The 18,700-nt window shown below is 42.3% G+C and overlaps 1 protein-coding gene and 1 long non-coding RNA gene across 2 annotated transcripts in view; one reads left to right on the plus strand and one right to left on the minus strand.

The window, feature by feature from the left end:
* LOC143805870 (uncharacterized) overlaps positions 1–10,267 on the minus strand; it is a 144,083-nt gene extending 133,816 nt beyond the window's left edge. Inside the window, exon 1 of the long non-coding RNA XR_013221349.1 lies at positions 9,096–10,267. This is a non-coding gene — a long non-coding RNA (uncharacterized LOC143805870). The remainder of the gene's footprint in view (positions 1–9,095) is intronic.
* Positions 1–14,561, plus strand: part of LOC143805869 (cytochrome P450 2F2-like) — a 90,660-nt gene extending 76,099 nt beyond the window's left edge. The window contains exons 6-10 of the mRNA XM_077285601.1: positions 10,274–10,450; positions 12,204–12,345; positions 13,219–13,403; positions 13,501–13,642; positions 14,123–14,561. Of these exons, the coding sequence (XP_077141716.1) occupies positions 10,274–10,450; positions 12,204–12,345; positions 13,219–13,403; positions 13,501–13,642; positions 14,123–14,316 (840 nt within the window). The 3' untranslated portion in view covers positions 14,317–14,561. The remainder of the gene's footprint in view (positions 1–10,273; positions 10,451–12,203; positions 12,346–13,218; positions 13,404–13,500; positions 13,643–14,122) is intronic.
* Positions 14,562–18,700: the final 4,139 nt, after the last annotated feature.

Raw genomic sequence — 18,700 nt, forward strand, 5'->3', positions numbered from 1 at the left:
TATTGGGGGATTCAATTACCACACCAAATTGTGCACAAGAGAGAGAGGGAAAGGATTCTAAGGCCGGGGACACACTTAACGTATAAAAATACGGTCCGTTTTTCACGGCCGAGAATCGCACAAATGTTTCAAAAACAGTGATCCGTGTGCAGTGCGAGTATGCGATTTCCTCGCATCAAATGATCCGTGTGACATCCGTGTGTCATCCGTATGCCATCCGTATGCCGAGATTTTCACGCAAGCTTGCAAAATGGACATATAACGGTTTTGGCACCTGTAAAAATTTAAATCATCACCCAGAACATGATTTAAGGGCCCTAAAAAAGGTGGCAGCCACCAATCAAGGCAGCAGAGTCCCTGCTTGTGTTGGTGCACTTCTGCTTGATGAGCAACATGTCGGATCTACTGACTTTTAACACCACAGAGCGTGTGCTTTACAACTGGGTACTTTCCCAACGTTTTGGAGAGCCATACCCAGTCATTGTTGATCCGAGGAGGCGGAGACGGATGTGGGTACATCCACTTATGAAGCAACGGATCAAGAAAGGACATTTCCAATGTCTGTATGCTGCTCTGAGGACCAATCCAGACAAGTTCTTCAACTATTGTCGGATGCGGATCCAAACCTTTGATATTTTGTTGGAGATTTTGCGACCAGGGATTACCAAGAAGGACACCAGGATGCAAAAATCAATTTGTGCAGAGGAGCGCCTTATCCTTACTTTACGGTATGTATCAATCCTCTGTTTCCCAACAAAGATTTGTGTTTAAGGGTATTACCCATTGTGAAAAATAGCTACTTAAATGTTTCCTAAACTTCAACATACCCGTATTTTCCGGCATATAAGACGACTGGGCATATAAGAAGACCCCCCAACTTTTCTAGATCAAATATCCAATCTTAAGAAAAGTCGGGGGTCTTCTTATACGCCGTATGTCATCTTAGAGGGCCGGGGCCTAATGTGCCTTTTGGGGGGAAGTGGTCATGATGAGTAAGAGGGCTCATCTCACAGGAAAGTGTGAGTGGAGTATCCCCTATTACCTCATTGTAGATGCAGTGTAGGGTGCTGGGGAGCGACGGCGGCCACCGCCCCACAGCACAGCACCCATGCGCCCCAAAGAGGAGCAGCAGCTGCCGCCTTTCCCCAGCACAGAGACCCCATGCTGCATCTACAATGAGGTAATGGGGATACTCCCCTCACACTTTCCTGTGAGACGCACCCTCTTCGTCATCGGGACCACTCCCCCCCACCCACCATATCCACATTGGTATCTGCACTCAGCATACAAGACGGCAGCCGGCGTATAAGACGACCCCCGACTTTTTTTTTTTTTTCTGGGGTTAAAAATTAGTCTTATCAGCCATAAAACACTGTAATTTAGGATAAAGTTGGAATATTTGAGCAAATCGAACATCAAAGCCATCGCATGTCCTTAATGTTTGTGGAATCATGGCATATTATTTTGACAATTGTATTTTTGCCACAGAGAACACTGGAAGGTTTGAATTTTGAAGGGTAAACAAATTATCTTGTTTCTTTTAGCTTCCTTGCCACTGGATTATCATATGCGGCACTGCATTTAGAGTTTTTACTTGGCAAATCTACAATTTCGGGAATTGTGTGGGATACATGCACGGAAATATGGCGAAGACTCCATCAAGAGGCGATGCCAGAGCTGAAAATGTCCGATTGGTTACGGATTGCCCAAGGATTTCAGGACACCTGCCAGTTTCCGCACTGTATTGGGGCTCTGGACGGAAAGCACATCCGTGTGCGTAAGCCGCCGGGCTCAGGGACCCAATTCAATAATTATAAACAGTTTTTCTCTGTAGTGCTGTTGGCCCTGGTCGACAGCAACTACAGGTTTATAATTGTAGATATTGGGGCCTATGGGAGAACTGGAGACTCTAGAGTCTTCAGTTCTTCCTTAATGGGTCGGCGGCTGCGCAACAATGATTTGGATCTCCCACCCCCAAGTAACCTACCAGGGGCGAATTTAGATGCGGTGCCTTACATGATGGTAGCAGATGAGGCGTTTCAATTATCCAGGAACGTCATGAGGCCATATCCACGGAGAGGCCTGGACTACCGGCGTCGAATTTTTAATTTGCGCCTTTCATGTGCCCGCCGTCTGGTAGAGTGTTCATTTGGCATTCTCACTGCTAAATGGCGGGTACTTCAGTCCGCAATACAACTGAGTGAAGGTAATGTCAATGGTGTAATCAAAGCATGTGTTGTTCTTCACAACTTTACTAGAAACCATGATTGCCCATCATCTGCTGCTGATGAAATTGATTATGCTAATACTGTATTGCCTACTCCACGTGTTCTTCCTTCTCGTCGTCAGCCCTCAGGCCTAAAAGTTCGAGATGTGTTAACAAATTATTTTGTGTCACCAGAGGGAGCGACTGATTGGCAAGACAATGCTGTTGTGCTTTAAATTTTCTTTATATTGTTAGTTAATAAATAGCTTAATGTTCATGTTTGAATTGTGTAGTATGTATCTTCTTTTACTTTAAAAAAAATATAGAAAGTTGCAACATCATCTTTGTAGTCCTAAGAATACACAACACTCATATTTTGACCAACATTTTTAATGCTCAAAGCATATATATATTTGGCCAAAACATATTAACATCATATGTAATTTTAGGCCTAGTAACCAGAGTCAACCAGAAAAAATAACAGGCCAATGGCGCCCAATATTAAAATTAAGAAACATAAATGACATGCTGAAACGTTTGGACCTGAATTTACAGGTTCTGGTAGGTTGGGGGTGGCGATGATGATGGCGGGTGTCCAGCATGTGCTGAACTTGGCCTAGGTGGTGGACCAACCAGACTGTCAACCTGTGGTATGGCAGATATATATGAAGGGTGTTGTTGCACGTTTCGTTCCTGAGTGTGAGGTAAAACTGGATGTTGAGGGTAGAAGGGCATAAAGTCCTGTGTACTGTATTGACCCATTTGGTCATAACCCCCAATCTGGCCATGTCGAGCAGACACATGGTGGGACCAGCCTCCAAACATGTGTCTGTTCAAGTGGTCAGATTGGGCAGTGGATGGATATTCATTCATTGGCCTGTTTGTTTGTCTTTTCGTGCGCGGTCCGCATAATATGCGTCGCGTTGGTCCCATAACTCTGGTCTATCATGGACCAGAGCAATCAGCATCTCAACATTTATATGCCTGGCCATGCTGCTACACAGTACACTCCGTGGAGGCGTGCTTCCTGGTTTGAAATCCAGCGTGGGCCATAAATTAGCATTCCAAAGCTTCCTGATGATGGATGATTCAATTTCCTGTCACCTGGAGAAGTCTTCCGTATTTCTCGCAATGCACACGCATGGTCCGTGTGTAATCCGATTTTTTCTCGCACCCATAGACTTGCATTGGCGAGTCTCGGCCGAGATACGCTGACAATCGCAGCATGCTGCAAGTTCCCTCGGATCCGAAATACGGTGGAGAAAATATCGGATGATGGGAGCTGGACCATAGATTAACATTGGGCCGAGTGCTATGCGATTTTTTTATCGCATAGCACTCGTCCGTATTACGGTCTAGTGTGACCCCGGCCTAAACCAGATCTCTGTTGGTGCAACCGTAGACACTAGTCTCTGCGTGCTGCAGAGCCTCCACCATCCCACTGAGATGCAATAGAGGCGGTCCTGATCAAACCAACCACCTGAACCAAGGTAATGGGGACCCAGTTGGTATAGGGCAGGGGGTGGGAAACTTTCCATGCGGTCCGCGGGCAGGTCCTCGGAGTCTACTATGCTCGGGCGGCAGCCGTATCCTGCCAGCTGCCAGCCCTTTAACCCCCAAGTGCATGGTATGCAGCATTCTGTAATGAACGCAAAGAAAAATATGAGTAGTAACCACTAGAAATAATGAAACCAAATCTAAGGAGGGTGCAACTATTGCGCCAAAACATGAATAGCAACAAAAAGAAGAAAAGAAGCGCAAAACAAGTGCACACATAACCAATATGAGTGTAAACAAGGCTTTATTGAGGCAGAAAAGTGCTAAAGACATAAAAACATTTAAAAAGCATGTTCAGACATACCCAAAAGAAAGCACCCCTTATTTATAAGGATGTGCATAAACCAGACAGAAAAGAGAATAAATGTCCCCTAAAAGGAAATCCAGTGAGTGTGACCCATACAAAGATAAATGTGTACATAGCATCAAACCACGGGCTCAAAATGTAGACAATCCCCACATATACTGTATACAATAATAATTCCATAAATAGAGAACAATATAATCACAATATTCCACCAATAAAGAATGATAAAATAAACTCTATAAAAAAAGATAAGAACAATAATGGATATGCACATAATAATAATACTTGCCACTCACTGGAATCCAATAGCCTCACTCCCAACGCGTATCGCTACACACGGTAGCTTCGTCAGGGGAAGTGAATAACAGTCTGTCATGTCGGGTATATATAGTGTAGTAAGTGCACTTACTAATGCGCTAATGATTGCTAGCACATGTGCCCAGCAATCATAGGACATTGGAACAGCCACAAAAAGTGTCAGGGCGCCAGCGCAATACAGGGAAATCAACAGACAGTCCTTACTTGGCTGCCACGCTCACATGGTGTCGGCGTGCGCTCCAGATAGACCGGACATGTGCGTACCACGCACCGGAAGTCCTTACAGCGCCTACGCAAGCCTGTCTGCAGCGTCCTGCAAAGCATATGACATCATCCCCAGGGGACCGCACACATGCGTTCCAGGTCAGTCGCAGTCCTGCGTGTCACCGGCCGGTAACTACAGATTCGCATGCGCAAAGGCATCCCTAAATATTTAACCCCTTCCTGACATCGGACGTCACGGGGGGAGCGCGGCCGATCGCGGCCGGGTGTCAGCTGCCTATCGCAGCTGACATCCGGCACTATGTGCCAGGAGCGGTCACGGACCGCTCCCGGCACATTAACCCCCGGCACACCGCGATCAAACATGATCGCGATGTGCCGGCGGTGCAGGGAAGCATCGCGCAGGGAGGGGGCTCCCTGCGGGCTTCCCTGAGCCCCCCGCAGCAACGCGATGTGATCGCGTTGCTGCGAGGGTCTTACCTCCCTCCCTGCCTGCTCCAGACCCGGATCCAAGATGGCCGCGGATCCGGGTCCTGCAGGGAGGGAGGTGGCTTCACAGAAGCCTGCTCAGAGCAGGCACTGTGAAGCAGCCTGCACTTCTCTCAGATCGGTGATCTGTCAGAGTGCTATGCAAACTGGCAGATCACCGATCTGTATTGTCCCCCCCTGGGGCAAAGTAAAAAAGTAAAAAAAAATGTTTCCAAATGTGTAAAAAAAAATAAAAAAAAATATTCCAAAATAATGAAAAAAAAAAAATATTATTCCCATACATACATTTCTTTATCTAAATAAAAAAACCAAAACAATAAATGTACACATATTTAGTATCGCCGCGTCCGTAACGACCTGACCTATAAAACTGGCCCACTAGTTAACTCCTTCAGTAAACACCGTAAGAAAAAAAAAAAAAAAACGAGGCAAAAAACAACGCTTTATTATCATACCACCGAACAAAAAGTGGAATGACACGCGATCAAAAAGACAGATATAAATAACCATGGTACCGCTGAAAGCGTCATCTTGTCCCGCAAATAACGAGCCGCCATACAGCATGATCAGCAAAAAAATAAAAAAGTTATAGTCCTGAGAATAAAGCGATGCAAAAAAAATTATTTTTTCCATAAAATAGTTTTTATCGTATAAAAGCGCCAAAACATAAAAAAATAATATAAATGAGGTATCGCTGTAATCGTACTGACCCGAAGAATAAAACTGCTTTATCAATTTTACCAAACGCGGAACAGTATAAACGCCTCTCCCAAAAGAAATTCATGAATAGCTGGTTTTTGGTCATTCTGCCTCACAAAAATCGGAATAAAAAGCGATCAAAAAATGTGACATGCCCAAAAAGTTACCAATAAAAACGTCAACTCGTCCCGCAAAAAACAAGACCTCACATGACTCTGTGGACCAAAATATGGAAAATTTATAGCTCTCAAAATGTGGTAACGCAAAAAATATTTTTTGCAATAAAAAGCGTCTTTTAGTGTGTGACGGCTGCCAATCATAAAAATCCGCTAAAAAACTCGCTATAAAAGTAAATCAAACCCCCCTTCATCACCCCCTTAGTTAGGGAAAAATAAAAAAAATGTATTTATTTCCATTTTCCCATTAGGGTTAGGATTAGGGCTAGGGTTGGGGCTAGGGTTAAGGCTACAGTTAGGGTTGGGGCTAAAGTTAGGGTTAGGGTTGGGGCTAAAGTTACGGTTAGGGTTTAGATTACATTTACGGTTGGGAATAGGGTTGGGATTAGGATTAGGGGTGTGTCAGGGTTAGAGGTGTGGTTAGGGTTACTGTTGGGATTAGGGTTAGGGGTGTGTTTGGATTAGGGTTTCAGTTATAATTGGGGGGTTTCCACTGTTTCGGCACATCAGGGGCTCTCCAAACGCGACATGGCGTCCGATCTCAATTCCAGCCAATTCTGCGTTGAAAAAGTAAAACAGTGCTCCTTCCCTTCCGAGCTCTCCCGTGTGCCCAAACAGGGGTTTACCCCAACATATGGGGTATCAGCGTACTCAGGACAAATAGGACAACAACCTTTGGGGTCCAATTTCTCCTGTTACCCCTGGGAAAATACAAAACTGGGGGCTAAAAAATAATTTTTGTGGGAAAAAAAAAGGATTTTTTATTTTCACGGCTCTGCGTTATAAACTGTAGTGAAACACTTGGGGGTTCAAAGTTCTTACAACACATCTAGATAAGTTCCTTGGGGGGTCTAGTTTCCAAAATGGGGTCACTTGTGCGGGGCTTCTACTGTTTAGGTACATTAGGGGCTCTGCAAACGCAATGTGACGCCTGCAGACCATTCCATCTAAGTATGCATTCCAAATGGCGCTCCTTCCCTTCCGAGCCCTCCCATGCATCCAAACGGTGGTTCCCCCCCACATATGGGGTATCGGCGTACTCAGGACAAATTGTACAACAACTTTTGGGGTCCATTTTCTCCTGTTACCCTTGGTAAAATAAAACAAATTGGAGCTGAAGTAAATTTTTTGTGAAAAAAAGTTAAATGTTCATTTTTATTTAAACATTCCAAAATTCCTGTGAAGCACCAGAAGGGTTAATAAACTTCTTGAATATTGTTTTGAGCACCTTGAGGGGTGCAGTTTTTAGAATGGTGTCACACTTGGGTATTTTCTATCATATAGACCCCTCAAAATGACTTCAAATGAGATGTGGTCCCTAAAAAAAAATGGTGTTGTAAAAATGAGAAATTGCTGGTCAACTTTTAACCCTTATAACTCCCTAACAAAAAAAAATTTTGGTTCCAAAATTGTGCTGATGTAAAGTAGACATTTGGGAAATGTTACTTATTAAGTATTTTGTGTGACATATCTCTGTGATTTAAGGGCATAAAAATTCAAAGTTGGAAAATTGCTAAATTTTCAAAATTTTCGCCAAATTTCCATTTTTTTTTGCAAATAAACGCAGGTAATATCAAAGAAATTTTACGACTATCATGAAGTACAATATGTCACGAGAAAACAATGTCAGAATCGCCAAGATCCGTTGAAGCGTTCCAGAGTTATAACCTCATAAAGGGACAGTGGTCAGAATTGTAAAAATTGGCTCGGTCATTAACGTGCAAACCACCCTTGGGGGTGAAGGGGTTAAAGATATACCTAACCACCCAGCGCTTGTGCAAGCCTATCTGCAGCATCCTGCAGGGCAGAGAACATCATCCTCAAAGGACCGCAAACATATGTTCCAAATCAAATCGCTGTCCTGTATGTGTTAGGGGTCAAGTTCCCACCTCTGCACAGGGGGAATCTCGGGCCATCTCCGCTGCGGTCTCCCATTTTTCTCCTACCGCAGAGGAGCCTGCTCAACAGAGCCGTCTTTCCCAGCGTCTCACTCAGTCTGACTCTGTGCAAAGGGTTACTGCTGCATTTCCAGCTTCTGCCATTGAAGTCAGTGCTGGGCAGCGGCGAGCAGATGCTTTTGGGACTAAGTCCTGCTTTTTCCCTTCTGAGCATGCCCAGGGTAAGATCTCTCATTGGAGATCAAGGGTCACATGCTTAGATACTGCAGCAAAGCCCATTGGTTTTCCAGGAAGGTCCTGAAGTTGCTCAGGCTCTTTGGCAGCCTCTCATTGGTCCCTGCAGCTATAAAAGGTTCACATGGCTGCATGGCCATGTGCTAGTATCAATTCATGTCATGAGTTTTGCGCCAATGTGCTCACTCTTGTGTGTATTCAGGGACCCGGCTGAAATAAGCCACTTAGAATACTGGCTCCTCCGGTGAGGAGATTGTATGATTGCCTCCTTGACTGCGTGACCACAAGCTGCTATCTGCTCAGCAGTTACTATGTATTCCTGTGAAGCTTAACAGGACACAGTCCTTTCTTTATATGTGACTCTGTGAAGCAACAGAGTTTGCTTCTACCGCCATATAGTGCCGCCGTTTGCCAGCAGCAGGTTCTTTCCCTGCACGGTGGACACCGGGCTGCGAACGCACCAAATAACATCTCTATATTTACTCGGTGCTTTCCGCCAGCCCTATCAGTATGTCAAGAGCCAATAGTTAAAGCTGTGCATGCGCAAAGGCATCCCTGAAAATGTAAAAATATATACATATGGCAAGCTGCATTTAAACAGCAAGTAACAAACTAATAAACCCCAATTAATAATCTATTACAAATACAGTACAAAAATGGACAGCTCAAACCAAAATCCAAAAACATCAAAAACAAAAAGAAACAGAAACATAGCACAAATTCAAAGGGTAATGGATAAATAGTATCCCTTATTAAAAGGTGAAATTACGGTAAAAGGAAGCCCGTATACAGCAGATCCTCATTAAGGCCGCCTGGTACGACCGACCCTAGCTGATAAATCCAACGGGCCTCCAACCTAAGTAATTCGCCCTGTCGGTCCATTTTTTGAAGATTATTTGTAACCTTCTGCAACCCCACCACCCGCAAATCACGAGTACTGCTAGAGTGGATTTGTAAAAAATGCATAGCCATAGTAGAAACATTTTTGCCTTTGGAAAGATCCTGTCTAGCCAAATTAATATTTGAGATGTGCTGTTGTGCATGTCTACGTAGTTCCTGCGAGGTCTGCCCTACATAAACTTTCGGGCAGGAACATACTAGAGAGTAAACTACGTTGGCAGTCTTACAATTAATATAATCTCTTAATGCGTAAACAACAGAATCCCTTGGGTTAGTAAAAGAAGAACACCTTTCCACAAACGGGCTTACATTACAGTCACCACAAGGGTACATGCCCCGTAAGCGCAAACCCCTGCCAGTTCTCGTAGTTGGTCTAATGAAATGGCTCCTAGACAAACAATCCAGTAGGTTTGGTGCCCGTCTGGCCGTCAATAGCGGAGTTGGTGGTAGCAGGTCAGACACTCTCGGATCAATTTTCAAAATGTCCCAGTGTTGTCTGAACAAGTCAGACATTTGTTTCCAATGGTTGTGATACGTAGTAATAAACCTGAGACTGTCATCCGGGCACCTCGTGGTAGGTTTAAGTAAAGTGTTCCTAGGAATGGAGATCGTATGCTGAAAAGCCTTAGCAATGAGCGATCTCGGCTATCCCCTGGCACGCAAACGTCCCGTAAGAGACTCAGTCTGGGAAAAAAAGTCATACGGACGAGTGCAATTCCGTCGAATCCTGTGAAACTGTCCGACAGGTAGGTTCCTCTTCAAATGGTATGGGTGAAAACTCCTGAAATCAAGGAGACAATTAGAGGCCGTGCTCTTGCGAAAGAGATCTGTATAGATAGTATCATCCTGGCGAGAGAGCCTGAGATCCAAAAATTCAGCTGTGGACAAGGACATTTGATAAGTTAAATTAATATTCAGTGAATTTGAATTCAACATATGCAAGAACTCCTCGCACCCCTCTCTTGAGCCCGTCCAAACGAAAAAAATTTCATCTATGAATCGAAACCAATATAAAATATGTTCCTTGAAGTCCGGCGACGGGTACACGCAGGTCCCCTCCCACCAACCCATAAAAAGGTTGGCTGTGCCCCCTCGTTTGCCTCCTTACCGTCTCCTGGTTAAATTTATAAGTTTGCTCCTAACTATAGAAGTGGGGGCTGAATATGTTAACCAATGAGCATACAGAAATTCCTGTGGGAGCCTTACATGGGTGTAGACGTGTCTGTTTTTTATTTACTCTAATTTGATATTTTTTCTTTTATTTCAGCTATACAACATTTACCCAAATGTCCTGAAGTATATACCTGGACCTCATCATAAAATGATGGAAAACTTTTCTTTCATGGCAGACTATATCAGGAACAAAATGGAGATCAACAAGAAAACTTTGGACAGTAATAACCCAAGAGATTTTATTGACTGTTTCTTGACCAAAATTGAGAAGGTAACCCCCTCCCAAGCAAAAATATCCATCAGTAGTCACATACAGTTAGGTCCATATATATTTGGACAGAGACAACATTTTTCTCATTTTGGTTATAGACATTACCACAATTTAATTTTAAACAAAACAATTCAGATGCAGTTGAAGTTCAGACTTTTAGCTTTCATTTGAGGGTATCCATATTAAAATTGGATGCAGAGTTTAGGAGTTTCAGCTCCTTAACCTGTGCCACCCTGTTTTTTAAAGGGACCAAAAGTAATTGGACAATTGACTCCAAGGCTATTTCATGGACAGGTGTGGGCAATCCCTTCATTATGTCATTCTCAACTAAGCAGATAAAAGGCCTGGAGTTGATTTGAGGTGTGGTGCTTGCATTTGGAAGGTTTTCCTATGAAGTAAACATGCGGTCAAAAGTGCTCTCCATGAAGGTGAAACAAGCCATTCTTAAGCTGTGAAAACAGAGAAAAAACCCATCCGAGAAATTGCTACAATATTAGGAGTGGCAAAATGTACAGTTTGGTACATCCTGAGAAGGAAAGAAAGCACTGGTGATCTCATCAATGCAAAAAGACCTGGGCGCCCACGGAAGACAACAGTGGTGGGTGATCGCAGAATAATCTCCATGGTGAAGAGAAACCCCTTCACAACAGCCAACCAAGTGACCAACACTCTCCCGGAGGTCGGCGTATCAATATCCAAATCTATCATAAAGAGAAGACTGCATGAAAGTAAATACAGAGGGTTCACTGCACGGTGCAAGCCACTCATAAGTGTCAAGAATAAAAAAGCTAGACTGGACTTTGCTAAAAAACATCTAAAAAAGCCAGCACAGTTCAGGAAGAACATTCTTTGGACAGATGAAACCAAGATCAACCTCTACCAGAATGATGGAAAGAGAAAAGTATGGCGAAGGCGTGGTACAGCTCATGATCCGAAGCATACCACATCATCTGTAAAACACGGCGGAGGCAGTGTGATGGCTTGGGCATGCATGGCTGCCAGTGGCACTGGGTCACTAGTGTTTATTGATGATGTGACACAGGACAGAAGCAGCCAAATGAATTCTGAGGTATTCAGAGCCATACTGTGTGCTCAGATCCAGCCAAATGCAGCAAAACTGATTGGTCGTCGTTTCATACTACAGATGGACAATGACCCAAAACATGAAGCCAAAGCAACCCAGGAGTCTATTAAAGCAAAGAAGTGGAATATTCTTGAATGGCCAAGTCAGTCACCTGATCTCAACCCAATTGAGCATGCATTTCACTTGTTAAAGACTAAACTTCAGACAGAAAGGCCCACAAACAAACAGCAACTGAAAACCACCGCAGTGAAGGCCTGGCAGAGCATCAAAAAGGAGGAAACACAGCGTCTGGTGATGTCCATGAGTTCAAGACTTCAGGCAGTCATTGCCAACAAAGGGTTTTCAACCAAGTACTAGAAATGAACATTTTATTTAAAATTATTGAATCTGTCCAATTACTTTTGGTCCCTTTAAAAACAGGGTGGCACATGTTAAGGAGCTGAAACTCCTAAACCCTTCATCCAATTTTAATGTGGATACCCTCAAATGAAAGCTGAAAGTCTGAACTTCAACTGCATCTGAATTGTTTTGTTTAAAATTCATTGTGGTAATGTCTATAACCAAAATGAGAAAAATGTTGTCTCTGTCCAAATATAGATGGACCTAACTGTATATATTAAGAAGCACTTCCTATCATTGTATACACTATTTTCTCTTGTCTGCACACAGGAAGGGAAGACTAAAGCAGATATCTACAATACTGATACTTTGGTGATGAACACTATGATCATGTTCTTTGGTGGGACAGAAACAGTAAGCGCTACTGTGAGATTCACATTATTGCTTCTTATGAAATACCTCAGTATAGCAGGTATGTAACCAGTATCAGACACACCTTTAAAAGCCTGGTGAGAACTTAAAAGAAAGCTATCATTAGAAATTGACCTATCGTTTCAATCAGTATTAAAAAAAAAAAATTCCACTATCCTTTATTCCATAAATGATGCAATTTTAACACCAACCACTGGGGCTTTTTTAGACTCTAACTTCTTGCTGTTTCAAGAAACAACACATGTACATAGCCACAATATTAAGATCTAAACCCTATCTTTTTGTATTGAAGTGTCTAATGAGCATGGGCAAAAGTCATTGTGAAGGGAGGAGTAGCAGGGTCAGAGATGACATCAGATGAGCACAAAATACAATGTTCTCCAGCTCCTGTAGATTTGATGTGAAGATCTTTGGCACAAAAAGTGAAAGCCTTTGCTTCTCTTGAAAGGCAGACAAAGCAAACATAGGCATCCAGCTGTTTGGATATAAAACTTCACCAATGTATTAGTACAGTTTATATAATTCTAGGTACATTAAAAATATTGCATCAAGGCAATAAAATGACGCGTTTCAGGCATAAAACTGTCATTAATCATGGTAAACATATGACATCAGTCACAGCGGTGTTACTTGTCATTATAATTCTGCCCGCGATAGTCTGGAACCTTGTGATAAACTCTTCCTGAAAGGACAGGGGATTAGAGTAAAAAAAAAAACCCAAGTACCATGAAATTGCTAAATTACAACTTTAAAAAAAGATTTAATGATAGTAATATGAAACAAAAAACATTTCCAAAATTATATTAAAAATACATATAACACAAGAACATGATTTAAACATTAGGTAATTTTTTGATAATAGCTTCCCTTTAAACGACATATAAAAATTCTATAATTTTTTTGTTTTCCTCAGAGAAAGTCTACAATGAGATAGACAACGTAATTGGCCAACGTCCACCAAATTTTGAGGACAGATTCAAAATGCCGTACACAGATGCTTTAATACGTGAAGTCCAGAGATTTGCTGATGTGACACCATTGGGTCTTCCCCATGAATTGACCATGGATACTGAGATTCGCAATTATAAATTCAAGAAGGTAAGTACCAATTTGGACTAAAGAAAATATAAAAAAATTTAAAAAAGCATTAAAAAAAGTTTGCTCATCACTTTTCTAATTATTTTCCAAATCACAGGGGACAGTTTTCACTTCAGTTCTTACAGGTGTGCACAATGACGAGACACAGTTCAAGAACCCTGAGAATTTTGACCCAAAAAACTTTTTGGATGAAAATGGGAAACTAATGAAGAATGAGTCCTTGATGCCATTTTCTGCAGGTGAGGGTGACATGAAACTACTTTCTTACACTTATATTTTAGTGAAAACATGGATTTTGGACCAAACAGGGCATCGAATTCTGGAGATATTCCACTTGCCAATGTATAAATTAAATGACAGCTGGGTGTTACCAGCCATGTAACATTTGGCTGCTCCAAGTCAACAGTGCTGCTTTTCCTCTCCTGGGCTGCTTTGTTTCATGAGGTGTGACTGACCACGTCATGCTGATTGCCAGCCGGGGAGAGGCTGTCAATCAGCATGACTTCGGCAGTACGCCCCGTCAACAGAGCAGAGCAAAAGAGAATCTGCAGCAGTCACAACTAGCAGGTAGGTAGCAAATGCCTGCCTGTTAGTTCTTATGCATATAGTAAAAAATAAAAAGTCCCGTATAAACCCTTTAAAATGAATGTGTATGTAATATAAAGCCGAATATGTCACCTATTCTAGATGTTTTTATATTCACCGATTTTTCTTTCCAGGTAAAAGAATTTGCCCGGGTAAGAGCTTGGCCATTATGGAGCTTTTCATTTTTATCACCACACTTCTGCAGAACTTCACGATCAAGTCACCAGTGTCCCCGGAGAAGATCTCAGTCACTGCGGTGGGATGTGGACTTGGGCATGTTCCTCCCACTTTTGAGATATGTCTTATACCCAGAACATGTTCTCAATAAGAACAATAATATAATAAGCTGTAAGAACCTAAGAGATTGGGAGATTAGTGAAGTATTCATGAGTGTGGGAACCAATTTTTTTTATAGGGAAGAAAGATAACATTCCATGTATTACTCATTTGTATCATTAGCTTATGGAATAAATAACAGTTTACAGATTGGAAATGAGCTGCGTTACCAGGTACACCACTTGAGAAGAGCATTGATATAAAAAAAATACATCAATAAATACAAAATGTTATTTTTAGAGTCTTTAAAACCACTTTAGGAATTTAGTAACATTTGGTAAAAGCTGAGGATCTCTTCCATCCAAAGAACGAAATGTAAAAACATTCCTTTCAAAAAAGCAGCCGACCGGCCCTGCTGCAAGTATATACCACTGGAGCATGCAATGGTGGTTAAAGCAGAACATCAGACGTGATGGTGCTCAACTGTGCAGTTGTACACTCTTCAAAAATTGATTAGAAGAAAAATAAGTGGCACTCACCACTGGTGCATTATTTTGTGCTTTTTTGTTCCAAGATCACATTTGAATATAGAGTGAAGACACAGACTGGCAGGACCTGACTGAGACAAAAGCGTACCTCTGCCACACTAATCCCACCAGCCCACAAACTATAACACTCCCCGATCAATGAATTTTGGTTTGCTTGGTCATGGTCCTCAGCAATTCCTTGGAGGAGTTACTTGAAGAGCCACAGGTAAATGGTTCAACAGTGATATGATGGACTACAGATCTATTTACATGGTGTTCTTCAGAGCTCTGGTTCTCGGGATTTTGGGGGTCCCAGAGGTCGGATTCCCAGCAGTTGGAGAGTTATCCACTATCCAGAGGATAGGGAATAACCTTCAAACTTGTGATAACGCTTTTAAACAGGTTTTCAAGATTTTGTTTTATTTGCCCATAGGGATATAGAAAATAATAAATCAATACAGATGCATATACAGAATAATACAGATACTGTAAATACACCCAGTATGCAGGACAGGAGAAGTGGTACTGTGCAGTGTATATATACAGAATAATACAGATACTGAGAATTACACGCAGTATACAGGACAGGAGAAGTGGTACTGTGCAGTGTATATATACAGAATAATACAGATACTGAGAATTACACGCAGTATACAGGACAGGAGAAGTGGTACTGTGCAGTGTATATATACAGAATAATACAGATACTGAGAATAACACCCAGTATACAGGACAGGAGAAGTGGTACTGTGCAGTGTATATATACAGAATAATACAGATACTGAGAATTACACCCAGTATACAGGACAGGAGAAGTGGTACTGTGCAGTGTATATATACAGGATAATACAGATACTGTAATTACACCCAGTATACAGGACAGGAGAAGTGGTACTGTGCAGTGTATATATACAGAATAATACAGATACTGTAATTACACCCAGTATACAGGACAGGAGAAGTGGTACTGTGCAGTGTATATATACATGATAATACAGATACTGATAATTACACCCAGTATACAGGACAGGAGAAGTGGTACTGTGCAGTGTATATATACAGAATAATACAGATACTGAGAATTACACCCAGTACACAGGACAGGAGGAGTGGTACTGTGCAGTGTATATATACATGATAATACAGATACTGATAATTACACCCAGTATACAGGACAGGAGAAGTGGTACTGTGCAGTGTATATATACAGAATAATACAGATACTGAGAATTACACCCAGTATATAGGACAGGAGGAGTGGTACTGTGCAGTGTATATATACAGAATAATACAGATACTGAGAATGACACCCAGTATATAGGACAGGAGAAGTGGTACTGTGCAGTGTATATATACAGAATAATACAGATACTGATAATTACACCCAGTATACAGGACAGGAGAAGTGGTACTGTGCAGTGTATATATACAGAATAATACAGATACTGAGAATGACACCCAGTATACAGGACAGGAGAAGTGGTACTGTGCAGTGTATATATACAGAATAATGCAGATACTGAGAATGACACCCAGTATACAGGACAGGAGAAGTGGTACTGTACAGTGTATATATACAGAATAATACAGATACTGAGAATTACACCCAGTATACAGGACAGGAGAAGTGGTACTGTGCAGTGTATATATACAGAATAATACAGATACTGAGAATTACACCCAGTATACAGGACAGGAGAAGTGGTACTGGGAGGTGTATATATACAGAATAATACAGATACTGAGAATTACACCCAGTATACAGGACAGGAGAAGTGGTACTGTGCAGTGTATATATACAGAATAATGCAGATACTGAGAATGACACCCAGTATACAGGACAGGAGAAGTGGTACTGTACAGTGTATATATACAGAATAATACAGATACTGAGAATTACACCCAGTATACAGGACAGGAGAAGTGGTACTGTGCAGTGTATATATACAGAATAATACAGATACTGAGAATGACACCCAGTATACAGGACAGGAGAAGTGGTACTGTGCAGTGTATATATACAGAATAATACAGATACTGAGAATTACACCCAGTATACAGGACAGGAGAAGTGGTACTGTGCAGTGTATACATACAGAATAATACAGGTACTGAAAATTACACCCAGTATACAGGACAGGAGAAGGGGTACTGTGCAGTGTATATACAGAATAATACAGATACTGAGAATTACACCCAGTATACAGGACAGGAGAAGTGGTACTGTGCAGTGTATATATACAGGATAATGCAGATACTGAGAATTACACCCAGTATACAGGACAGGAGAAGTGGTACTGTGCAGTGTATATATACAGAATAATACAGATACTGAGAATTACACCCAGTATACAGGACAGGAGAAGTGGTACTGTGCAGTGTATATATACAGGATAATGCAGATACTGAGAATTACACCCAGTATACAGGACAGGAGAAGTGGTACTGTGCAGTGTATATATACAGAATAATACAGATACTGAGAATTACACCCAGTATACAGGACTGGATAAGGGGTACAGCGCAGTGTATATATACAGGATAATACAGATACTGACAATTACAGACATGGGTGGAAGAGAGCCATGTCTGGGCTGTTAATTTACAGGGCTATAGTCTGTTCAGAAATGACCGTACAAATAAGCAAGGGTGTGTGTGTGTTGATATCTGAAATCATCCTTAAAACCCATCCAGCGTGATAATGTAGGTGAATCTAATGAAAACGTAGAGTCCCTGTGGGTTCAGATCAGAGCCGAACTGGCCATCTGGCAATTCTGGCAAATTCCAGAAGGGCCTGTCTGGTCGTGGGATGGCTTGTCTGCTACATTGTTAACGGAATCGGTGTTCTCAAGACTCCCATACTGTTAGCAGTTGTGACGGAGCACAAAGTTTCTGACTCAATCACTTACCTCAGCCTGCCACGGGTATCATTAGAAATATTGGTCTTTTAGTAAATCTTGCTTTCCTCCATCCAGGGTTATATTATAATATATAATATGTCCCCGGGGATCTGCTGCTTGGAGACAGGGACAACATGGGCTTATGTGATTGCAAATGCCAGTGCTGAATTTCAGTACCAGTCCATACCTGGTGGAGATAAGGGGAGGGGGAAAAATAATAAATTACGGATGTGGTTTGTTATAAATCTCAAAAAATAATGGAGGCAACAGAGAATATCCTCGTTAAGCAAATAGATGAAGCTGCGGCTCAAGGAGGAGTCATTATTACGGGAGACTTCAACTACCTTGAAATAGATTGGGGAACAGAAACCTGCAGTTCCAGCAAAGGTAATTGTTTTTTGACAACTATGAGAGACAATTACCTTTCACAACTGGTTCAGGACCCAACAAGAAGGGGGGCACTGCTAGACCTAATATTAACCAACAGGCCAGACCCAGGGCCGTATTTAGAGTTTATGCTGCCCTAGGCACTTTTCGTGGTGCCTCCCCCATTGGTGAGTATGACTAATGCAGACCCTCTCGGCAGTGACTAAGGCTACTTTCACACTAGCGCCGTGCACTGCACGTCGCTATGCGTCGTTTTGCAGAAAAAATGCATCCTGCAAAAGTGCTTGCAGGATGCGTTTTTTCTCCATTGACTTGCATTAGCGACGGTTGCGTCGCCACCAAAAAACGTTGCATGTAACGTTTTTTGGTGCGTCGAGAACGTCTTTTCCGACCGGCCATGCGTGGCCGGAACTCCGCCCCCGCCTCCCCGCACCTCACAATTGGCCAGCGGATGCGATGAAAAACAGCATCCGCTTCCCCCGTTGTGCGGCGCTTTCAATGCTAGCGTCGGTGCGCTGCAATGACTTATAGCGACGTGCATTGCACGACGCAAGTGTGAAAGTAGCCTTAGGCTACTTTCACATCAGCGATTTTTGCCATTTGCGGAAGATCTGGCAGTTTT

The sequence above is a fragment of the Ranitomeya variabilis genome, chromosome 2, assembly GCF_051348905.1.
Source record: "Ranitomeya variabilis isolate aRanVar5 chromosome 2, aRanVar5.hap1, whole genome shotgun sequence".
NCBI classification, from domain to species: Eukaryota; Metazoa; Chordata; class Amphibia; order Anura; family Dendrobatidae; genus Ranitomeya; species Ranitomeya variabilis.